The sequence below is a fragment of the Plectropomus leopardus genome, chromosome 18 (assembly GCF_008729295.1).
Source record: "Plectropomus leopardus isolate mb chromosome 18, YSFRI_Pleo_2.0, whole genome shotgun sequence".
Taxonomy (NCBI): domain Eukaryota; kingdom Metazoa; phylum Chordata; class Actinopteri; order Perciformes; family Serranidae; genus Plectropomus; species Plectropomus leopardus.
This window is the reverse complement of record NC_056480.1, coordinates 17,272,681-17,298,979: the sequence shown is the minus strand read 5'-3', so window position 1 is coordinate 17,298,979 and position 26,299 is coordinate 17,272,681. Positions and strand designations below refer to the sequence as shown.

The window sequence follows — 26,299 nt, the reverse complement described above, 5'->3', positions numbered from 1 at the left end:
TGCTGGTGGCATCCTTATAAAAATAATGGCACATATGTTCATATACCTGTAAAGTCCATGTGTAGTAACACTACTTTGCTTGTTTTGTCCAACCGACCATCCAAAATTTGCTGGTAGGTGAGTTTTGTTACCTTTGGACAGGTCACTGTAGCATTTTAATGCACAGGCATGACAGTAATGTCAATCTTGTCCCGTAACTCTTGGTAAAAAAGCAAAAATTCCTCTAAATGTGACATTATTCCTTTAATGTGGAGCAGGTGTGTTATGATACAGTCACTTACTCTGGATAAGGTGTGCGTGCAAGTGTGTATCTTCGCTTGTGCGTTTGAGTGTGTGACATCCCACACAGTATCATCGCTCTAATGAGGATCACACACACTGCTCTACATCTCTCTAATCATCTATTTCATTTTCTTGCGACTCAAAGCTACGGACGTGCATTTCTCTCCCTCTCTGTCTTTGTCTCGCTCACTTTTTCTCCCTTCCATGATTACAATTAAAAGGATTCCTCCATCTCTCACCACCTCATCTCTCTGCCTCGCCATCTGTCAGGCTCATATCCCCTGTCATATATTCATAGACTGTTGTGATTTGTTCAGCCTCCCTCTTTTCTTTCTCCTCTTGCACACTAATTCATTTGTATTTCTTCATCTCCATCCATCTTCCACAGTTGCTTAGGTGCTTTTCATTTGTTCCGCTCACTATTCGTCATCAGGCGAGGGGCATCAGCGGTTTCTAGCACAGGCACAGTTTCCTGGGTAGTTTTCCAAGGGGAATCAAACCCACAGCTCTTTCAGAGATCCCGCTTCACTGACTGAGCGCACAGACCAGTTGCACTACGATTGCAGGAGGTTCCCGTCTGTGTGTCTGTAATGAAGGCTGGCAACGTGATCCTCATCCTAATTCAATTTTGTTTTTATCAGCGATGGTGTTCTCAAAGCTGATGCCCATATCTGATATTTTCTCACACCTTATGCACTGATGATGATATTTTTCTAAGACTGACTTCAAATGCATATGCAAAACAAATGCTAAATTAAAATGTACAAAATATCTTCACTTTTATTGTTATTGTCAAACTCTTGCCTTGGCTTTATTATCTTTCTGAAAGATAAGCAGTTTCCCAGTTTAGCATTCAGGATTATTCTGTGCGTTGCTGCATTCATTTTACCCTCTATCTTCAAAATGTTTGAAGGCCCGCTGCAGAAGAGCACGCCCTCTGCATGACACTACCATTACAAAGCATTTAGTAAGATGATCAAAAACATTCATTTTGTTCTCATCAGACCAACAAAGCTTCTTCCACTTTGTTTTACAGTTGTTTGCCGAGTGTTTCCATCCGAGCCACTTCATCACTGCCCTTTATGCTTGGACACTCAGTTATTGAGGATGGCTGTGCCACATTTTTTCAATCCATTTCAGTGCCTTGAAAATTCACAGATTGGTACTTCTAAATAGTCTTGAATAACACTTGAACAACACAGGTGTAAATATAACTAAATTAATGATGGATAAAGGCCATTTAGCTGCTTTAGTTTCGGGGTCCTGCTATTGTGCATGCTGGCTCACTGTCACACTCTCACAATCATGGCTCACTGGGACAATTGAATATAACAGAGCCATGGTTGATGGTATTGGTAAGTGAACACCTGTGCCATTTCTATCAGACAGCTGAAAATGTCTGTGAAAAAAGGTCATATTATCTGGGTTAGTTATATAGTCGTAGCCAAGAAATTGACTCTCTCAGCTTTTGGAAACTGCAGATCCAGATGTATTTAACCTAAAATCACTTGTCACACCTTGATTACACAAACATGATCTCTGGTGATGTGCGTGTTAGTGTAAAGGTGGTAAATATTAATGCAAACAGTCATGTGTGCTTTATGTTTACTTTAATCAAGATACATCAGTAGAGATTTCTCACACTGACATCAATGAATTGTTGTCTGTTGATCAGTGTCGTGAAGCCTCGACAGGAGCACAGTGATTCAGGGCTGTAAAATAATAAAACATGAAAGCGTTTCAGGGAGGTGAATGCTTTATAGACACTGTAAAGGTTTCCCTGAGTGGGTTGTAAGATAACTGATTAAGCTTTTTAGATATGGCAGACTTTAAAGGGTAATTATTTAACCTGGTTTATATTTTCCCACATTTTTTGGGTGACTAATAGAGACACTTTTTGAAATTGGTCAAGTATTGAGTAAAGTGCTGCTGCCAGAAGCTGCAGAACAGGCTGTAATCGTAACCGTTCGAGGCCAGTATGCAACATAAATTATGTCCACTAAAGTCTCCAGAGATAACCTTTTGGTTTAAACTTTTAATTTTGAATTTAGTTTTAGTTTTTCTTCTGGTTGTCTATGTAAGTTTCTAGTACTGTTTCTAGTAATGTTCACTCAGTCGTGAACATTATCAGCTCCTCGATCTAGTCTTCTTTCGCCTTTTGTGATGCCTGCTATTTGACCCAAAGCAACTGCCAGAGTGATCTCAGCACGGCAGAGCAAAATCTGTGTGTGCTTACGTAGGCAGCAACCGCTTCATACCCGTTACTCTAAAACATTTCATTATCAGATACTGGTAATTGTAAATAGTTATAACCTTCACAGTCAGTGCTGATGTTTTACATCATTTTTAACATTTGAGTTGAATGTTTGATTGATTAATAAAAACATGGTATGAAATATAATCTTCAATAATTATTCTTTTTGTTTGTTTGAAAATGGGTGTGTGAAACATTTGAAACACGGTTACATTTCAGCAGTGGAGCAAAACCAAGACGGGGTTTTTCTAAATTTCATCACAGTGTGCTACACTTCAGTGGAATACAAAAACAGATGTAATGCTGTTTCTGCTCTATTTGATGTGACACTATCATTTTTAATCTGGTTTATGAGCAATGTGTCACTACCGTGTCTACACCGTCATCTAGCTCCTCTGGCACCATAATAATCCATAAAGATTAAGAGTTTATCTCTTGATTGAGGAAGTAGAGGTGGAGTGGATATGCCTGGGGCAAAGGCAACAACATGTTGGCATGATGGTAGAAGGGATTTATTGTGCTGTCACTGTTATATAGTGACAGTTGGGCTGACAGTTGGGGAATTGAACTGATATTTTTATTGCCGTTTAATTTTCAACTGGTTTTGCATTGATGAGTGCTTGAGTGATTATGTGTCATTGTAAAAACATTTAGGTCATATAAGCAATGTGCACTTTAAAATTAAACATGAGTGTCCACGTTTTTTAAGTGTGATAGCGTGTGTTGCAATATTACTTGAATAAATGAGCAATGGTTGTTACTGCTGTTGGTTTAAACAAAACCTGACTAATGATTTAGGAATGGTAAAACTGGTCTTTCTCACCTCAGAGTCTTGTTTGTTTAGCATATTTACTGTGTATGCGTCATTGTTTGACAGCTTGTGTGTATTATGTTTCAACAGCAATCACCTGACACAATCCCTGGGCCGAGCACTGGACCTACAGTACACAAGGTGAGAAAACACACATGTACACACACACACAATCAGGTGATGTCATCCTTTTAGTTTGGCACTGAAGCGAAAAGTGTGTTTGTTTAGCCCCAATACAGGTGTGACATCAGTGGTGATATTACCTTGGGCTTTTTCTAAACTAGTTTCACATACTGCAAACTCACACACACACACACACACACACACACACACACACACACACAGGGAGAGGCTTAATTTGTCATGCATCACTATAATGCGGTTTAGCAAATATTTCACTGCACTCTGAAAAGGCCTCAGGGCTTAAATATCTCACTTGAGTATATTTTTCTTTGAACATTGAAAACATTAGCTGAAGAAATAAAAAAGTTAAATAAAAAAGTAAAAATGAAAGGAATCAACATCTAAAGCTTATATGCTGCTTATTTATTTGCACTTCTTGTTACCCCTGTGCCAAAGAAAAAAACCCCTCTTTGTGTCTGCTTGGTTGTTTGTCCTTAAGCACTGTGGTATTAGTTATTGGTTGCATTTCAGTTGATGCTCTTTTCTATCTTGCCTCAAATAGAGATGACTATATCTTAACACCGATATGCCTCATGAGGCCGGTAAAACTACTTTTCCATGAGAACTTAAACAGCAAAATGCTTGCAAACAGAAGCTCCTCACTAAATCTTAGCCAGTTTAAGTCTCCCAGCATTTGTTTTTGTTACAATATATTATTCTGGACGTATTTACCAAGAATTGATTTAATCTTGTCATTAAAATCTGGAAGAGTCAATAAACTATGGAGATTAGTTTGGCCTGTGTGGCCTATTAATCACCTCAGATTGATTATCAAAAAGGCATTTTTTTAGATAGAAGTTCATGTCACATTTGACAAACTTTGTAGCACAGCTTTAAAATCTTGAGCTAAATATGTTTATACAAAGGTAGAATTCATTTGTCATGGTTTACCAAAACTAGAACTGCTTGCCAAGTCATTTTGTTGTATTGGCAACACCCATATCTGAAGAGAATGCCGATCGAGGCGCAGCAGACAACAGTGTGTGTGAAGTGAAATTTGAGGTCTGGCTGTGTGAGCCTGAGTCAAACCAGGCTCTTTGTTTGAAGGGCACCTTGTTGCCACAATGGTGATTAGTAATTCTACTTTCAGCAGTGCACAGACTGCAGATGATAGTTAGGATGATAACTAAACAGCTCCTTAAAGCAGTTCCCAACTGGTGGGTCACAGTCCAAATGGGTGTTGTAGGTCCATTCTGAATGGCTCGCAAGTTGTGTTGCAATGTGTCAAGTTTGCACAAAAAAAAAACCCTTTATTTTGAAGTACAGTGAACATCCAGCACAGAGCTTTTATCATGGAGTGCTGTTTCTGTTATTCTTACAGTATGTTTTATTTATTTGAGTTCAAAGCCAGCATGTTATTCACATTTGGTGAAATAAAATGAAAGATATGGAAATTTCCAATGTTTGGATCTTGAACTTATGACACAGGAGTTGGTTTACTGCCCTAAAGGAATACTTCAACCCAAATGATCATTTTATATCAATTACTCACTCTGTCACGTTGATTTCTTGAATAAAACATTGTTTTTCTTGCATGCCTCCACAACAAACAAAAAATCAAAAAATGGAGATAATCCCTAATTAATTGAAGTCATGGTGATTGTGTTCATCAAATTATCTGTTTAAAAATTCTCAAACAACTCATGCAGTGTAATTCAAGTATCATTTATCCAGTCACATGGTCAGTATTTCCCAAACAGATAGCTCTTTTTGACAGTGAACTGAACTGAAAGCCAGACTCCATTGACAAAAACAGTAATTTTACCTCGCTGAACATGGGAGCTGCTGGTCCACCACTGCCTCGAGATGTTAATATGTTTGTTTAATTGTGTGACTTTGCTGAATACAAACTAACCCTTCAAAACACCAAAGTTACACAATAACAGGAACAAACCAACTGATTGAGGAAGCAGTATACCGGCAGCTTCTGTGTTCAGTATATTAATGTTTTGTCGATGAAACCTGGCTCTAATGATAACATTATGTTCCACTTTTAGTTTAGTTCCCTGTCCAAAAGGGCTGTCTGTTTGGGAAGTACTGATTACCTGACTATTAGTTAAATCTGCACTATACTGCACGAGTTGGGTGAGAATTCCTAAACAGGTGTTCTGAAATAGCTTTGTCGTTGTTAAACGTGGTCGTCTATGACCTCAATTCATGAAGAATTTTTGTAAACATCTTTCTTGCCTTTTACTGGCACATTTCTGCATTTCTTGACACATTATGGTACAAACTGTGGATCGGTAAAAGCACAAAACCATCTGCAAGAATGTTTACTGTGTCGTGCTTTTATGGCTGCACGTGTGTCCTTTTGCATGTCCACAAGACAAAAACAAAACGGGTACTCACACTTAGACACATCACTGTATAGTGCTACCTGGAGTAAAAACTTAACAGGATTCCTTTGATGTTGACATGGGATCAGTTTAAACCAACAAATGTTCTACTATCCTACTATAAAAGTTAAAGTGACTTAAGCTGCAGTCACTTGCAAAATCTGCTTCCATGTAACAAATTTGTAACAAAATTTAAATTGAGCCTCATAAAGCAATCTCCACTCTGTCGCATGTATGAATGAAACGGAACAAACAGCTCATGTAAACAGGTTAATTGAAATAGTGTCTTATTCACTATAGCATCAAAAGCAGGATTATGGCAAAGTGTATAGACGCACTCAATGTTTAATTCTGCAGGGGGAAAGGAATCGAGCTGTCCTTGTGAGTCCATCAATGACAGCTACACTAGTTCTCTGCAGTCAAATGTACATGTCCAAAACAATGTTGAGATAGGATTTTTGTCATCTTTGTTGCATTTAATAGTTTTAAGTGTTCACATTTTGAAAAATCAATTTTGATGTGGTTCTCTGTGTGTCTCAGTCTTGTTCCCAGAGTTTTCCATGTGCCGGTCGGGCTGTGAGGAATGCCTTCCTCTCTCATGGACCGTACCCAGCTAAAGACAAGATACACCTGGCCAGAATCATACGGTACACTTGTCTCTGTGTTTGTGTGTCTGTCTGTGTGCAGGGAGGAATCGATGTGTCTGGTGAAGCATGTACACTGACTCACCAGTCACTGTTGAGCCCCGTCCTGATTGGCCAGTCAAGTTGTTTATGCAGTAAGATGAGCAAGTGTGACGTAGACGTTATATAGCAGAGCACAAGATGCTCTGGGAATACATGCACTCTCATGCAATATACCACACAGACAATGAATTCAGATGCATGCAAAGACAATGTGAACATCTGGACATAAATATAAATAGGTACTCTTATACATCAGCGCACAAACACCCACACAAACCCACACACTTTCACGAGGAGTTTATCCGGGGGGAAAGCAGACGGAAAGTATTCAGTGTATTTAGAGGAAAGGGCTTACAGAGAACTAATGAATAATCAATGGATATTGATTAAATAAAAAAGATAAGCTTTGTACTGAGGGAAGAAGCGTGTCTGTGTGTTTGTGTGTGTGTGCGTGGACGTGTGTCTGCGTGCATGTGTGGCTGCAATTGTGCACTAAAAATGTGTGTGTGTTTTAACAGGCGTAGCTACGTGGGCGTGGAGCTGGTGCAGTGGCTGTGTGAGCAGTGTGTGTACGTGCGCTGTCGGACTACTGCTGTGCGTGTCTGGCAGGTGCTGCTGGAGCTGGGAGTCCTGCTGTCTGGTAAAAAATCAACCACACACACACACACACACACACATACAGCTTTATGCACACACTAACATGCCTGGAGGTTGGAGTGTGCCTCAGAATTTATGGACACCTTCCAGTGACATCAGCAACAACCTACACATCCGTAAAAAGAGAAATGATGAACCACTTCACCAGGCATTTTCCAACAAAACATGGATGGGGCAGGCGCCCCATGTACAGAGACTGAGTGCTCACCGCAGAGGTCGTAGGTTCGACACCGACCTAGGCCCTTTGCTAGGCCGGAAAAATATCTTAAAAAAAAAAAAAAGAACAGAGAGATGAATTCACTGCTCTATTTACTCCCTTGAAGGGAACCTATTATGTTCTTCTTTTTGTTCTGTCATATATATAATATTTAATAATAATATATTTTATCACACACTGAACCCTATGATAAACTGTGAATTTACTGTCACTATGAATCACCATATTACTTTACTATAGGTTGTGTTAAAACTATGCATTGTTGTCAATAAGATATTATATTTAAAGACAGTTAAAGAATAAGCAAACCTGTTCCTTGTGAGGCTGCCTGCTTTTGAGATTTGCTCAATTGCAGTTCACCAGTCTGGCTACTAAACCATGACACAAACAGTTTAATCAGGTTTTTATTGTTGCCACCATGTCTCTATTCTTTCTCTAGAGCTCAGAAGAGTCTGCTATAAACCATCAATGCATGGTTTACATTTCTTTCTATCTATTAAACATTTTATAATAACATAGGCTCCCGTTTTAGTGCACCAATGTACAATGCCTCAAATGGCTGTTTTCGAAGAGCAGCAACTTGAGGACCTGTAAGTTGCTAAACTCATGCATTAAATGGCTTGTTTAATTTATTCAGTACTCAATTCTTAATTAACTGTGTATATTTGTACAAAATATAACCATGCTTGCATCATTCCCTCTCTATAGCATAGACTGTCACTTAATGATGATGCAGGATAGGTGAGATTACATGGTGGAGGCAAGTGTAAAGTGTATCATCTGAATCTTTGATTACACTGTAATGACCTTTATAAACAGTATATCTTCATAATGTATATTGAGCGGTGTCATTGTCCACATACCTGATGAAAACCAATTTTTTGGTCACTGTGAAAATGATAAAGGGAATTAAGAAAGACTTCATGAATTCAAGCAATGTGTTGTTTGCTGTTCAAATCTGTTAAATCAGGAGAAACTAATTGATGTGTGGTGGAATTTCTGACACTGGAGAGGAACCTACTACTTCATCTTTTTTTGTGTCTGTTCTCTCTCCAGTGGACCAGCGGGTGGTGTTTTCGGACTCAAACTCTTACTATCAGTTCAGCTTTGAGGAGTGTGACTCTGCCTCCTGTGACTTTCGCTCCAATGAAGGGGAGTGGCCAGAGGCAGTTAGGCTCCTCCTTCAACTTGCCCCGTATGTCCAGTTTCGCTCTGGAGGCGGGGCCAACAGCCCGTAAGTATCTATTAAAATCTGATTGCAAGTTACGCTTTGATGGATGCTGGTAGAGCTTTCACTTTTTCACAGAATCAAGTTTGGACAAAAAAAAACGCTTAATAAGTTTGAATCAATGAATTAATCGTCAACTTAACTTTACATTGTGAAAATGACACAGTTCGGTCACTTGATGTACGAGCCAGCAAGAAATTTCAGATTTGTTGTAAGGCAGTTTAGTTTAAACCACCTCACCTTGGTTTTGTTAACAAAATGACTCACACACATTATATCTCAGATTATTTGGTGTCAAAATGAGAGCTGGAATCTTCCTCTCCACGCTACACTTAGTCAAACAAATACAGGAGTTTGTGTGGCTGTTGTTTTATGCACAGCTTGCAAAACTTATACAACTTGTATGTAGTTCCCTCCATATTGTGGTAACATGGATAACAACAGTGTAGTTTATGAAAGCCCCTCGTGAGACTGCAAAGCACAGCCTGTTGTGCTTTTACTGTACACTGAACTTGGAATTTTAAAAGGCCATTACATATTAAATATATTATATGTTTCTAAGCTTAAATGGTTGTTTGAATGTAATTAAAATGTGACAACTCTAATGGATAAACATATAATATATTAGTCATGTTTAACAGTCTCAATGACAGTTTAGCAGTTTTCATTGTTGTCAGTGGGTCATTAGAGCCAACAGTTTTAAACTTTTGCAAAAAGTTGAGCATAGTTGATGGTGAATGTGACCTGGTTGTACTGCAATGGATGATCTCCACTGACCTGAAGTTGAAGCTTGTAGCTCTGGTTAAAATATCAAAGTCAAAGTGACAGTGATCCCACTTAGATTTATGATTGAGGTCATTTGTCTGTCTGATGATTTACCATGAAAAGTGACAAGTCACTGCATTTGATTTAGTGTGGACGTGCTTGCAAGTACAGTACTGTTTTGCCACACACACACACACACACACACACACACACACACACACACACACACACACATACACACACAAACACACTCCCAAGATCTTCCTTAAATCCCAGCTAGAAACCTAATCTCTATTCAGTGTTTTAAATCCTCAATCTGCTTATGTGGGAGACACATTGATGTGCAAGTGCACACACCTCCGCATCCATATAAGAAATACACTCATACATGAGATGGGCTCTCTGACACACACACACACACACACACACACACACAGAGCAGTGTCAGCCAGAGTTCCCTACTTTGCTGCTCCTGTGTGTGGGATTCCTGCTGAGGCTGCTACTGAACTCAATCTGTCACTCAGAGAAAGAAAGAGAGAGTGAGACGGCTAACGATAAAACTAGAGTATATATGGAGAGCGAGCGAACAAGAGCACACGTCAACACATTCATCCGTGTGTCAACTTCAAAGGGTGTATTTGCAGACACCAGGGAGCAAAAACGACAGCGAGGGGAATTGAATGTCATACTTACTAACATAAATCTCATGTAACATACTGTATGTACCTTTGTGTTACTTTCTATACATTATAGGGGATGTCATGCAAACCAAGAGGCCACAGCATTTCCGCAGGTTGGCCTGGTGCAGAGGGTTGGGTGGGAGAGATGGGAAAGATGGAGGTTATTTTAGGTAGCACCCTTTTGTCTCTAACTGATTTCATTTGATGGTTTTTCCCCCTCTATCTGTAGTCCTCTGGTATGACAGCACAACGCTCAAAAATGGACCAGTTTTACATGACAAAGTGGTTTGCATATATTTATAATAGTGTTTTTCATGTATTCTCATATGAAGGGATGTAGAAATACTTTTCAGGTTATTGCATGAAATTACGTCTGAAAAAGAGCTGTTGTTTCATTTTCGTAGATTAGACATAGATGAGATTAAGCATTCATCATGCTTGCTCTGTCTGTCACTTTGACCCTGCCGCTGTCTGTGTTCGTCTTTGACTGGCGCACCATTTCTCTGCAGGCCCCCTCTCTCTATCCATCTCACACCCTCCCTCCCTCCCTCTTTGCCTCTCGCTCTCTTGTTGGTGTAAAGGAGAATAGTTTTATCTGTGAGGGGAAAACACCTGATGTAACTTGACTGGCTGCTGCCAAGAGACTTGAGGATGCATTGGTTCATACACTAATCCGGTGGTTAAAGCTGATTCTTGATCCTTGTTGAAATTGTAAAAAGGATAGAATTACCGGAGGGCTAATAAAATGCAGTAATTTAAATAAAATCCTGGCAATGAGCACTGTCTGAACCTGCCCGAGCGTACAAGTGTGTGTTAAACAACCTTTTAAAGCCCTGTTCAGCAGTGCTTATGGCTTCTAGATTTCCTGGGGTTCCTGAGCCAATAATTAAATGAAATCCGTTTAATCAATACTTTTCAAAATATTTAGTCAGGGTGCTTTTTATCCTCAAAAATATCTTTATCTAAAAACAACAAATATCCACTTTGAGGGGGATATTCTCCCGAGCTTTTCTCAACCCAAAAAAGTATGTATGTTCTCACCCTGTGTTTTTGCTTCCAAATTACAAACAAAAGAAATACACTTAAGATGCTGCAGCAAGATTTTAAGAGATTACCCTTCCTGGTTAGAATTCCTTCAGTGTTAATTATTCAGACATTTTTTACAAGGAGCCAAATTATCTGCTGAGGTCTCTTCCTCTCCACAGCAAATGGACAAAGTGATTAAAAAAGTTAAAGCACTGAAGAAAGCAGTTTCTCTTTTCAAGTCAGTGTTTCTCAAATGCTGTTCAGCATAAGATGGGATGCTAGCCCAGCAACTGCTAATGTATACACCTACTTTCTAATTCAGACGTTAAAAAAGAAACAGACCTCATGATTTAACCCGGTGCAACGCTGAATAAATTAGTTCCATGTTAAAAAAAGTCAATGCGAAAACGCAAATGGCCCTATCTAGAGATATAGAGCCAGCAATTTCAGTTGAAAATGATCTGCTCCCTGTATCGATATAATCAGCTGATTCTTAACAATATTTCATTATTATTTTAGTAATTATACACTAAAGAAAAGATACTTACTATATTATGTTTCATTTCTGACAAGAGATCCCCCTAAATCCCACACACTGGACCTTTAAATGCAGATCTGTGTAACTGATGCTCGTGCCTCTCATGAATTATGGCTCTCTATCTCTTGCTGTAGTTTAATCTACTGAAGCAAGCATTAAATTGATGCTGATAACTTCATACTTGATAAGGCAACATTAGCTGACTGTTCGGCCTCCTGCTTGTGATTTCTCCTTCAGTGAGGCCTAAGAACAACATGTTACTAATTAAAAAGGGGTTATCTTCTCTGTATCGTGTGTAGAAGATGTTTCTATGTGTGTGTCATTATTAAGTTTGTGTCAACACTGCCAGCAGGTCTCAACAGATTGCTGTGTCTGAACAAATGTATTTGCCACCAGGCACAGTGTGGTCATTAAAGTTGATTAGTTTATTGTTTATATGCTGTAGTGCTGGCTAGAAATACATGTTCTTTCGAGGCATACATTTAACAGGAATCTAATGGTTTCAAGTCTACTACATCTTTAAAAAGGTGCTGTTAGAGTCAGCATTACACAAAAAACATGTCTCCGTCTCTCTCTATCTCCATTTCAATTCAATTGTCTTTCAATTTAACAAGCTTATTGGCAAGAAAGTCCCTCTGTCTCACTCTCTCTCTCTGCCTGTGTGGCTCACATTACAGTGAGGGAAAAACTTGCATATATAGTGCTTTTTAAAAGAGCTGTGTAAGGAGAGGGCATTAAAGTTTAACCATGAAAAGATGTCCTGCACACTGCCCTTGCAGCAAACGTCACCATATTTGTTAATTTAAAGTTTAGTCAACGTCAAGTTTAGCCCGTCGTGAACTGATGCCAGAGGAGTTAATGTTTCAATACGAACACTGCTAGCACACTAAACTTTACACACTGATTGCAGTCCTTTAGTGCACAGTGTATCAGTTGCGTACAACTTCCGTATGAAGACAAAACACACGGGAGGGACACAGTAATATGAGCACCTGCACAGTATAATGTAATCCAATACAACAGCCCTGCAACAAATACACTTCAAGGCTTTGTGTTCAGATTATGTTTAGTTGAATATTTTCTCACCCATTATACAAACAATACCTAAACGAAAAAAGCAGACATTTCTTCCTTGTTAATATTATGCTGTGTGCTACAAAAGCGACTTGAGCTATAGTGCCAGCTTCACAAATACACATTTTCAGTCAGGGCTATTAATGAATATTTGATGCAAAAATCTCCATTATGTACACGCATACTTAATTGTTTGGTGTAGTACAAGGTGGCGCCAGTTGATAACAGTTAGGTTTCCAGTTTTCCTGCCATCTCTGCACATCATTGTACTGGAGGTGCAGAATTGCCCGAAGCTAAAATATGACACCTAAGCTTGGGAGAAGGAAAACACGCTTGCCTTGCATGGTGCTCTGGTCCAAAAAGGGTAGAAAGGAACATTTTTGCTGAAGAGCTTATGACAGAGATTACATCTTCCTCCTCCACAAATGGCACCATCTGCATTGCGGCTCAATCTTTTAATTCTGCATTAGATTGGTCACATTCAGATCACAACCAGATTAAAGTATGTGGTTATATGTATTTTTTTGGAATGGCACTGCTGAAACGAAGGTCTTTCCATAAAACTAGGCTGTCTATGCAGTATAAAGATGCAAATACTTGGACATTGGCACTACGTGACTCGGACTGTCCTGAGTACCATTTTGTGGGCTCTGGAGCTTGGGCATTAATCAACAGCAAATAATCTGATCTTTGGTCAGCGGGAGAAATGTTTGATCTGAGTTTGACTTTTGAGAGGGCCAGCTCTCTCTCTCTCTCGCTCTCTCTCTCTCTCTCGCTCTCTCTCTCTCTCTCTCTCTCTCTCTCTCTCTCTCTCTCTCTCTCAGTCTGGTTCTATACTCCTTGTGTCCAAAGTAGCAGGCGTATGAAAATGCAAAAGTCTAATCTGTAGTTCGAGTTTCAGAGATCATTTACACTTATGAGCCACATTATTATGATACAAAGCTGGTTGGAAATCGTCAAAGTATTCCTCGAGAAATCTACATGAAAAACAGGGCAACACGTTGTTTACAATAAGAACTGGAAAGCTTTTAATTGGGATCTTTAATCACAAAATGTGACAACATCTTGCAGCATGCACCTTTGATGAGGAATAAAAAGGGAGCCTCTGAAAGCACCAATCATGTTAATCCTCTATCAATACGATTCTGTGCTGCTTAATGATTGGTGACACACCTCCCACTGTGCCTTTCTTCCAGCTCTGGTACAGTCAGGCTCATGGTGAGTCACCAAATTGCTAAATAAATGCCGGCTGAAAATCTTAATGACCCTGATGAGAATACATTTAGCATGCTGACTTCAAATAGACTTAGTACATGTCACGATCCACAACAAAAGACATTAAATTGCATCGATAAATTCCCCTTGTTCATCTAGTTTTGTGAGATGTTTGAGCATCTGTTGACTTATTTTAAAGGAGACAAGAGTTTTTTAACTGTAGATACTGAAAGCAAAGCAAAAACAGCAAACTGCTTTTATTGCGACAGTAAAAATATGGTATTTTCACACTCCTTCAAGGCATCTGTTGGGCTACCTGCCTCCGTCTTTCTCCGTCTGTGCCAGAGACGATAGCTGAAGTGTCAGGCTGTGGGCTACATGTTATCACCATCTCTTCTGCTTCTGCATCTATCATTCCCTTATCAGATTACACACACACACACACACACACACACACACACACACACAGAGGCACAGTCACACAGTGCTTCAGCTTCTTCCCTTTAAAACTATTACTAGTGCCACTGGGATCTGTTGATAAAATCCAAATTGTATGCAAATTGGTCTGTGTGAATGTGTGCTTGCTTGAGAAAGTGTGCGTGTGTGTGTCTTGTACGGGGGTGAGGCAGTGTGTGGGAGACCAATCCAAACAGTGGTTTTGTAAGAGAACATATTAGATGAGGGGCCCTCGGGTGCAGTCTGCCGCTGTTGAAGACAAACTCTACAACCTCATATTATTGCTGTGGGAATAACGCCGAGCTTACCCCAAAACAACCACCTGTTTATACAGCACACACACACAAATGGAGGCATACACACAAATGTATTCACAGATGCACTCGGGCTTGAAAAAAAAATCTGTAGTACGAGTTACACATCTATATACATTCTGAACACATGTACACACAGCCGCCGCAGTGCTGCAGACACACACACACACACACACGTAGCCTCACTTACATCAATAGAAGGGTGTGTCTGGGAGCTATTTTAAATGAAAACCACATGAAAGAGAGAAGCGGGGTGAAGAGTGATGCTCCATACAAAGACATCTGAGCAGCAAGGAACTAGAAAGACAGATGGGAGGGAAAATAAAACAGACAGATACCACTCCGAATAGAAAAAAATATACTCAGCTTTATGCTTATGCTTCATGTTTAGAGCTGCAACAATGCATCCCTTGATTTAGGGCTTGCCGATACAGGCACTATCTATTTTTTCATACATTCATACCCTCTTGACATGGTATTCAGTATATATATATATTCAGTATATGATGATATACATAACAGTAAAAAAGGAAGCACCTGGTAATTAAAGTCATTGTAGCATGTATGCATGTAAGTCTTGCTGGGTCTTAATACTTATGGTTTATAGAATATCAAACAGAAAGGAAATAAGCAACAAATATCATTACATAATTTGGCTGAATGGAGATGATGTATAAAATTAAATTTATGAGGCTAAAACAGCTTTTGTAGTTGAAGGAAGTCATCTCAAGATAAAATTTTATGTGTCGCTACTCCAAAAAAGGGGCAGAGGCATTTTTCTTTTTTAAGTAGTTCTGTAACATTATCCCCAAGGCAAAAAATGGAAAGCTAGAACAGTCTGTTAAGTTCAGAAAATTACATCATTTTACTGTAAAGCAGCCTTTAAAACCAGGATTAAAAAACACTTGCAATATTACATTATCCAAAATATTAGGTCCCTGACACACCAAGCCGACAGTCACACTGATTGGCAGTTCATCTAATCGGACGAGGAAGTGAGGAAAGCAAATAACTAAAATGTGTGAAATCAAACAAACTTGTTACATTAGGTAAGATATATTTTTACCCATTGAGCTCTTTAGCAGAAACAGTATGTAACTGTTTTTGTTATTTCTAACTTGCGCACGGTAAATATATGCCTTGCTCTTTGAACATGGGGTTGTATTAATGTGCTAACTGGATCCTGTCAGTCTTCTGATTTCCCTTTTTGAATGATGAATACAGAATATCTGCTAATATGGAGAGTTATTTCCTTTCTCACAGGTACAGAACAAATGCGCTAGTTGGATGTTGGCTTTAGTGTCTTTTTAGTGTCTTCAGGTGCAACTTTTTGGCCAAGACACAAGCGACACAAGGCAATACAACCACTGGCCTTTGTTGCTACTAGTTCTTAGATGTTGGTTAAGTATGTCTTGGCCTTAAGATGATATCTAGTGTCATATCACAACATCGATACAATATCAATATATGGCCTGGCCCTATGTTGATGTGTTTTAAATGATTTTTCTTTTGTCTATAAACTGTCAGAAAATGGAGGAAATAGTCATCACAGTTGCCTGAAACACAATGTGATATCTTCAATTGGCTTGTTTTGTCAGAAACACAAAGATTTTCAGTTTGTCAATGAATTAAATTGAAGAAAAACAGCATATATTCACATTTTGATTAACTGAAACCACATATTCTTGTTAAACTGATGTTAAAACAGTAATTTTCAGTTCGGTTAATTTACTTGTAATTATATTTTATAAAATAAAAAAAGCTTAAGTTTAGGATTTAAATATAGTTGTCAGGTCTTATACTGTAAATATCTGTCTATTCTTCTCTCAGTTCATTTTGTTATCAGATTCACTATTGTTTTGGTCTTTGAGAAACCAGTTAGCAACCACTGGGAAGCCACTGTTTGATCTCTTTTGTTTGGATATGATGTGAAGGTTTCTTTATACAAAGGGTGGAACAAAGAAAAGTGACCACAATCCACTTAAATCAATTTGAATATACTGAAAAATGTGAAGGTCAACAGGTAGAAACATCCAGCTAAGAAGTGGATGTTTTCAGACTGTAGTTCTTCTCCAGGTTTACCAGGGGGCAGCGTAGAGAGGACCAAAGTCCTGCAGCAAACTTATTTCTCTGGAGAGTCAGAATAATGCACGTCACTTGAAAGTAAATCTTTGTGTGTGTGTGTGTGTGTCTATCCAAGGTCAGAGGAGGACTCTGAAGGCAACAGGGACATATGCAGTGAGATTCTCCAGATGAAAGCTCTCGAGAGGCTCACTTCTACGGTCAGTGTGTGTCTCATATTGCTTCTTCATTACAGCAGGGTTTCTGCAGATCCTTAAAAAGTATTGTCTTGTAAAATATCAAAAATAATTGGTTAAAAAAAACAAATGTGTCTCACATTACCATCACCCTAAGAGTTGTGTTTTATGTTACAATTAATGTTTTGGTAAAATTGTCTCTGACCCTAACTGATTTTGATTAATGTTTTTATCTCCGTAATAAATTTGTAAAATTGGCCATTAATTTAATTCCGAGTGGCGTTAAACAAGTCTTAAAACAAACTGCCTAACTTTATCTGTTGGAACCCTCCTTTACAGTATGTTTTTATTTGACCATTTATCATTTCATTTTATCCCAATAGGTACAAAGTGAGTTGGCAGCTGCTCTTGCACGGAAAACTCGCAAAGCATGTAAGTTTACTATCAGAGTGTGAGTGTCTGTGTACTTTCCTAAAAAGTTCTCCTGGTGTGTGTTTTTTGACACTATGAGAACGTGGAGTGAAAAAAACAGTGTTGCATAATGAGTGTGAAGATCTTAAAGAACTCCATTCTGCTTGTGCTTGGTTGCAGTATCGGAGCAGGACTCTGAGACGACGGAAAGCCAACAAGAGACTCGCACGCCCAGCGAAGAGAGCAGCCCGGTAATTCCTCCTCATACCAACATACCCTATCATGTTTTAATTTTGTTGCCCCCAGTCCCGATCCTTTAGTTAATTTTCAGTCTAATCCAACATGTATATTTTCCTGGGTAATCTGGACAGTGCGCAATCGGCTTAAAGTAGCCCCACAGTAGAGATAGTAAAGCCAATCCAATTTAGCATAGAAATACTCACAATATCTCTGCAATGGGAAAATAAAGTATTACATAAAGCTTTTAGTTTGGTATAATATTAGAGGAGATAGAAATGTTTGCAATTGTTAAGACAGGAAGATTTGGACAAAATTTTTGGTGTCATATTTGCCAACCCTCCTGATTTTCATGGAGAACTATGTTTTTCATTGCCCGCTCCTGATTTCTCCCTGGGGTCACAATTCTCTAATATTTCTCATGATTTATAATGCATTTGCACACCTTTTTTTCCCCTTTACGTTATCACTGTTTCTGTTACTGTTCAGCATGTATAGGCGCTATGACTCTTAAGGTCTACTGTTTACACCTGGATGACAATACCGTCACACCAAATATTGTTGTCATGAAGCTGACATTAGTTGCTTGGGTATCTTCCTTTCAAGTGAATGAGAGACAGACAAAAAATGGAGAGTAACAAGAGAAAGAAATGCTCAAGTTAATATCAGACATCGTGGAAAGAAAAATTCTTGTTTGTTTGCAGAGTTTAAAAAGAAAGGGTTATGCATTTTGTAAAATATGCACAAATGCCAGAAACTCACACAAGTTCAGGATAGAGGGGGGTATTATTCAGCATTTTTTTCTGAGAAAGTAAAATTACAACAATTTGATATAAAAATGCTGCTGCATTTTACGTATTTTTGTTATTTTCATTCTGTGAAAGCCAACAGAATACAGTAAAAACAAGTCTAAAGAAACTAAAATGTTTCTGGGTGAGGACGTTCAGACCCCTCACTTTTGTTTTAAAGTTCTCCACTTTTTTGATGTCTCAAGGTTGGAAAGTATGCAAAGTATGAGTATAAAACATTGCTGAAAAACACGGAAATCCGCTGTTGTTTCAGCTTGTGCCAGAAAAGACATGCTGTCCTTCTGAATATCATTATTAGGCAAAGCAGGATGCTATTTATTTGTTTGTGCTGCTCCATAGTTTGCTTGCTTGTTGGACTATGTTCAATATGACCAATACTGGCCAATTAAAATAGAACTTGATCATCACCAACATGGATCACCAGGGGTCGTCCATCACAAAAAAATCATAACTGTCTTGTTCTGACTACCTTCCTCTCTTTTAAAAGTCTCTAAGAGCAAGGTGTGTGTGCATGTGTGTGCCTCCATTAGGTGGTTGAAGGTAGAAAATGGGGTCAGAAAAGAGTGCAGAGAAGGTTTTCTCTCTGGTCCCATCTCTGTACAGTGGAAATCGCTTTTTCTCCATCAATTATTTATTCTATGATTATACCAGAGATGAGGAGAAAGGAGGAGAACAAGAAAAAGAAAATCTGGTTAACACAACAACAAAAACAGGACTTTAGATCAGAGGTTCACTTATGCTCTTAACACAAATACTGGCTTCTTGCAACCTCTTTGTCAGAAAATTGTCTGCAATGTAAAGCCAAAGCTCACAATTTATGTGCTCACACTGTAAATTTAAAATAGACGATTGTGAAAATTGATAATTGTCAATAAGGATTAGTTGGAAAGCTCTAAGGCATGTAGAAGTATATTTGCTAGTGGAGGCATCTGAAGATATATGCAATGTGCATATGCGTCCGTATAGGTCGTGATAGGATGACAAGGAACCACGAAACAGGCACATATGCTGTAGCCATAGTTTGATCAACCTTACTTCCATATTTTCAGTCCACATGACGTCTCATGTCACTTTCGGGTGCTCTGTTTTGCCATTTTGCAGAGGTTCGTGAGAAAAAGGCAGTGACACTGGGGGAACCACCAAATGACTCTGGCTCCATATCAACTGCGCGAGAGCCTGATGAGGGTCGACCAAATTTTCTGACTACTCTGAAATTTATTGAAGATCTGGTCCGACTCTAAAATGAGTGTAGGATTGGGTGTTGTTTAAAAAAGTATGACACCAGTACCAATGCCAGCAAATTTAAAGTGATACCGGTAACTAAAATACTTCATTTGATGCGTTTTTTTAAATTCCATTGGATACTCAATATGTGAATGGAAGCATTCATTCGCAGTAAATGCCACCAGTTGGCACAGATGTGTAGTATACCCATACTTTAAGACATTTTTATGGCATTTTGCTGAACTCAAAAACACGGCGCTTGACTTCTCTACATCACTGTTTGGCTGCAAGCAAAACCATATTTGTTTTTTTTCTTTAGATCTGGCAATAAAAAGGATGGAATACAGGTATTGTTTGACTTGAAAAATTTTGATAGTACTTGAAACTGTGTTCATTTAGTCAATACCTTAAGGGTATTGAGTACTGATTTAAAGCCTTAGTTGTTCGGCTGATAAATTTTGTCTGAAATGCTCGCAAAGTGTACAGTGTATGCTCAATTTCTGAGACAAACTGCTCTGACAAATACAGACCAGAGTGTGAAGATTGCAGAGGGGAGAAAAGGGCCACGCATGAACTCGCAGAAACTCAAGTCAAGAAGGCTGAGGAAATTGATACACCAGCTATATAAAGCAGTCAGTTTTGAAGAACCATATAAAAAGATTCATCCTGCAATCTTTTTGGGGGTCGGGGAACCTCTGCAGATTATAGTGGAAGAATGAGTATTAGTTTGGTTTATGTGACATAATGAGAAGGAGGACAATAAACCACACACTACCACTTTAGTTTCAGTTATGCTTCAGCTCACTGAAAGTTATAGTTTGTCGTAGATCTCAAACTCAAGAGACTGAAGGAAAATTTAGGATACAGTGGGAGAGTTAAGGAGATGGACAGACAGCTACACAATACAAACACACAAACAGGTTTATCTCTGTGTGCTCTGCGTCTCGGACAGGAGGCTGAAAACAGGTTAACAGGAAACAGCAAGGGGACAGGAGACTGTGGCTCTGATATAATGTCTCTGTGTGTACGTGGCTATTCTACCAGATAAGAGTTGTCACCGAGGGGAGTTTTCCAAGTAAACAAAATGAAGCGTGGGAGTATGCTACCATGTTCTGCGCGTGTGTGTGTGTGTGTGTGTGTTTGTGTTACCCTCTGCTAGAACATGGCACCGTGGGATAGTTGAGCTCGCAGGAGGGGTTAACCAACTCTGAGCCAAATGAAATACCCCCCCTTGCTCTCTTTTCCAGGGAAAATAAACAGACCAGGCTGCCCGCCACTAGTGATAACCATCATACTAGCAGCACCTTAGGGAGCACACACACACACACACACACACACACACACACACACACACACACACACACACACACACACACACACACACACAGCAGAGTCATGTTTTCTGTCGTCAGGTCTATTTGAGGACAAAGCCATTAGTTTATCCGGTGTCCTGCCGCTCTTCGAATGAAATCTATTCTCTGCCTCTTTCTGCTTCTTTCTCTGTCACTTAATTTCTTTAGGTTTTCTCCTTTGTGTTTCACTTTCCTTTTTCTCAGACATCACTGTTAGATATTCACACTTACACACTTTCTGTCTACATCAGTACTACTACCAGGATGGCTAACACATTTATCAAGTCCCAGCTATAAAGGGGAGGAGACACAGACACACACACACCCCAGCACACACTCTTCCCACACAGACACACACTCCCGCCCACTTATACTACTAATCACACACACTCACTCTTTCTCCGCCAGATCCTCTGACACAGCGCAGTCAGACTGAGACAAAGAGAGAAGTTCAACAGATAAAGGGAATTACAGACTGTAATAGATAGAAATAATAAGAGACGTGAATAATTAGAGAGAGAACAAGTCAGACCCAGGATCACCGCTTCATCTCATTCTCCTCACATGGACATAAACGGACAACTGAAAACTTGTCATTGCATGTTTCTGGATTATGCTCAAACTGCTTTCAGTCTCCCTTGGACAAAAACACTGAACTGTCTTGACCTCCATCTAACAAACTCTTTTTGAGTGTCTCCACCATGTCTTGGGACTGTGGGTTGAGATTTGTGTTCATGCCACCTGTGTTGCAGCTGGGCGGGGTGTGTGCACTGCGGGATGGTGGTGGCAGCAGCGGCAGCAGTGGAGGAATGGGGACCGTGTGCGGCCGTGAGGAGCTGACCAGCCGGCTGGGGCTGGAGGCCGTTCAGCGGCTGGCCAAGGACGGCTGTCGGCTGCTACAGAACCACAACTACCGGTTACCCGACAGGAACCAGGCGGTGAGTAGAGCCTTACAGGGGCACTTCTTGTCTTTAGGTTTTTATTAATATCATGCAGTATATCTCCAAAACAGTGATGTTGTTCTGTGAAGTCGTTGGTCTCCCACCTGTGTAATCTGCAGAAGGAGTTGTGGCTATATGGTTAGTATGAGTAGAGAATGATGGACGTCATCCTGTGGTAAATGTTGTCATTATTGTCGTCACTTTAAAGCACACACACTTCAGGTCTGAGTTACTCATGTTTTCGGGGTCAGAGATCAAGTGAGTTGATCCCAATTGTAAATATCCTGATTTTTGTTGTTGTTTATCCAAAGGACATGCACACCAGTCCTGCCTCCTAGAAATTATCTATATATACAACTGATTTGAAACAGCAAAAACGTCTTGATGGAAAGGCTGAGCAAATTATGTTTTTTATTAACATAATAAAAGCATCAGACCCTGACTCAAAGAAGCACCTTTTGCAGCCACATGATACGCACCAGGTGAATCAGTTTAAGGCAGCGGGCAACAACCCAGTTTCTTAAATACCGCTGCTTTGTCAGTGGATGTTAGTGGCAGATATAGATGCACTGATGCACCTTTTGCAGCGGATGGTGGCAGTTTGTGATGCAGGAGAAGTGGAGGATGGGTCAAGCAAACTCCAGACTTTCACCCAGGAGCCTGTTTTTCACTTCAAAAAGCCAAATAATGTTTTTTTTTGTTTGTTTTTTTAACCTAACCATGGGCTTTTGTTGCCTAATCCTAAAAAATATGCAGTGTTTTACCTATGTTCCAAGTTTATGTAGAAAAAGACTGTATGCATGTAAAGAGCAGAAACTCCACATTTCCTGTAAAAAAGGAAATATATATATGGCGCCCACTAGCTCAACTGGTAGAGCGGGCACCCCATGTGCAAAGAGTCCTTGCCGCAGCAGCTGCAGGTGCAATTCCATCCTCGGCCCTTTGCTGCATGTCATCCCCTCTCTCTCTCTTCCCCTTTCTCACTTAGCTGTCCTGTTCAATAAAGGCCAAAAAGAGCTCTAAAAAATCATCTTAAAAAACATTTACATGACGAGCATAAATTAAAACCACATCTCAGCACACCCAAAACAGACGCAGGAGGCTACCTAGTGCATTAAATTTTGATGTGTGGGTCCACTAACAAAGTGGTGGAATTTGACGAGTTGGGATGACAACATATTGGTCTTTGTTGTTGTGTTTTTCATGAAACTGTAACCAACATCACAATCTTTTCCTAACCTTAACCAAAGAGCTTTGGCTGCCCAAACCTGAGGCAGGAGTCTGAACGTAAACCCAAAGTTCTGCTGTCTAGATTCTGCACTTTGTGCTCTCACCATCCTCCCCAACCGCCTCCATTCAAAGCCTACGCATTACATGAGTATACTTTTTTCTATATTTTAGAAAACAGTTTAGTATCATACAAACATAAGTTCTAGGAGATAATTTGCACACACACAAGTATACACGTTTATAGCATGTCTTCTCACTTTAATACATCATCTGAGTACATGACACATCTGTGCACTGACATGTACCCCCCCACCCCACACACACACACACACGCAAGCTAAAGTTATCATTGCATATGAACACACAGAGCTTCGCTTCATTCTTATCACTTTAGATTAAATAACCACCAGCTCTCTAGCTCATCTAATGTGGGTGTTAATAATGGCTTAGTGCAATGTGATCTCATACCCTTTTCACAGTCTGTAAAGTACTTTATGCGTGTGTGTGTGTGCGTGTCTATGTTGTGTGTCAGTTTGCTGGCTAGAGCTTATAATCATGTGTGGGAGTTTGTGTGTGTGTGTGTGTGTGTGTGTGTGTGTGTGTGTGTGTGTGTGTGTGTGTGTGTGTTCACGCACTGCTGGTGCTGTGGCAGGCTGAGTCAGTGTGTGCACTTAATGAGTGTGGTGTTAGAGAAGCGTTGTACTGTATAATCCCGCTCTACAGTGCACCTGAGGGCAGGAACCGAAGCGAATGCAGTCTGATTTCACCCTACATAACCATGCGTGTGTTTGTGAAATCTACCATACATCTTATCAACTCGGTGTGTTTGACTGAAGCCCAGCCTTGGGGATCTCCAGAGCGCGAATGATTTCACTTTCATTTTTCATATATAAAAGTAGAAACATATTCTAATTTATAACAGCATTGCTATTTAAACTGCAGAGAAATATTTATGTAGTGTTGTTTAAGCAGGAGTGTAGCGAGAGGGTAGACTTTTCATCACACTCTATATACTGAACCTTTTAATTAGTAAAACAATTCGCCCACTTTTAGTCTTTTAAAGTGTCATTTCAAGGTACATGAGGATAAAAGTTATAGCGACAAGACTCTCTTACAGTAAGAAATATTATTTTGTCATTTTATTATGACCATTCATTTTACATTTTCATTTCCTGCTTAATCATGATGGTTTATATCAGTCCAGATCATAAAGTGTCCCAAACTTATACTTTATGCAGGGATATGTTTACGAACTTGTGCACTATAAATTGTTTTTGGTTTAACTATAGAAATTATTCAGCGTTTTGTCATAGAGCGGGGAAAAATGTTTTCTTTAACTTTAAGGATTTCAGGGAAACATTTGGGAACAGTGTTGATGAATTAATGTTAGGAGGTTAATGATGAAACGACCATGTAGTTCAAAGATCCCTCAGTCTGCACACACAAGCCCATTTCTGTCCTTTGGTTAAACATCAGACAGTGTGCTATTTCTGAAGTCACACAAAATGGGGGCCAGCATCAAATCAAATCTTTTTTACAGAGGCAGCCTTAACAGCTCTTCCAGGAATCTTCAGTTTGTAATGAAATTACATTTTCTGTTTAAGGCTTTGTCAGGATCCAAACAATCTCCCAAAAGGAAGATTCTATTAAAAAGATGATATATGTGCATCTCCATACTATTAATATATCATTATATTATTAGAGGTAGGGGAGGCAAAAAAACATGGCTGAGTTTTAGCCTAACATATTTGCAAATATCGTAAAAATAAAAAGTACAACAACAACAACTACTTAGTGGTCATGACTGTAATGGCTCTGCTGTCTCTCACTGCTTTGTAAGTTATGTAATCCTTAATGACAAACAGGAGGAAGGAAAGCAGAATCATTGGCAGCTGTATATTGCCAAATGGATGTACAAAATAAGCACATAAAAATATCTAAAATAGCCTCAAAGTACAGATTTATATTTTCCGCTGCTTCAGTCTGCTGATCTTATACATTTAGTCATATAGCATACATATTTTGTCTTGTTATTTAAAAATCATCAGTCATGTTACATCATGCAGCTTTGTAATTTATAGAATGTGCCACTCAAACTATTAAACTATTTTTGCGGGTTTATGATCCTCAAAAAGTCTTAAAATGCTAGAATTCAACTTTATAAATATCAGGCCTTTAAAAACCATAAAATAGTCTCAAGTATAACTTTTTGAGGTCCTTATTGCTGCAAACATTTTATCTTATTTTATTTATCTTTTATTTTCCTTGTGTTAAAATGATTCAAGATCTTCTCATAAAAAGACCGAGTCTTTTAATGTTAAAAATCTTTGAACCTGGTACATTAAGGAAAGAACACTTGCACTCTTACTCTTGCCACAGAAGTTTAATTTGATCTTACTTGGAGGTTCATCCAGTCAAAGTGTTTGAAAAGTTGAAACCACATCTATATTTCTACTTAATGCACACCAATAGACCTGGTGGTAAAAAAAAATTTACACTAGAAATCTTAAAACCTACTACTGAACCTCATACTGTTTTTTTACTTTATACTTGCAATTACCTGCTGCCAAAATGTAGATTGACCTCACTTTGATATCTAGATTCCTACATAAAATCTACCTTTACACAGGACCATATATTAAATACCTCCCCATAGTGCTTAAAAAATTAAATGATTTGTCAAAAAATCTTAAATTTGGTTAAATAATAATCTTGAAAAGATATTATAAAGCTTTCAATTTAAGATACCTGTAGACACCTTGGGTAAGAGGCTCTTAGTCTTCTCTAAGAAAACTGGAACTGATGTAGATCTATAATATAGTATAATAATAATAGTGTGCACAGGAATGATGCTTTTCACTTCTGCACCAAAAATGCAACAAGATGTCTAACAGGTATCATGTTATCCTGCTCATTGTCCAGTTCAGGCTGAAAAATATGACAGAAACCAAAACCAATCATCTAGCTCACCACAAAGACCACTCTCTTTTTACTGGGTTGTCATGGTGATTTTTTTTTTTTTTTTTTTTTTTTTGAGTTTCCTTTTTGTCATGACAGAGAAGCTCTGACAAACCAGTGTGGGCTGTTTCCATAGTGATATAACTCATGTGTCAGT

The 26,299-nt window shown here is 39.0% G+C and overlaps 1 protein-coding gene across 1 annotated transcript in view; it reads left to right on the top strand.

Annotated features, from left to right (window-relative positions):
* The window catches only part of rapgef5a (Rap guanine nucleotide exchange factor (GEF) 5a), a 61,587-nt gene that overhangs the window by 9,069 nt on the left and 26,219 nt on the right, over positions 1-26,299 (top strand). Inside the window, exons 2-9 of the mRNA XM_042506013.1 lie at positions 3,438-3,488; positions 6,407-6,513; positions 7,071-7,192; positions 8,483-8,660; positions 16,923-17,004; positions 17,364-17,412; positions 17,572-17,642; positions 21,766-21,951. Coding sequence (XP_042361947.1) covers positions 3,438-3,488; positions 6,407-6,513; positions 7,071-7,192; positions 8,483-8,660; positions 16,923-17,004; positions 17,364-17,412; positions 17,572-17,642; positions 21,766-21,951 — 846 coding nt within the window. The remainder of the gene's footprint in view (positions 1-3,437; positions 3,489-6,406; positions 6,514-7,070; positions 7,193-8,482; positions 8,661-16,922; positions 17,005-17,363; positions 17,413-17,571; positions 17,643-21,765; positions 21,952-26,299) is intronic.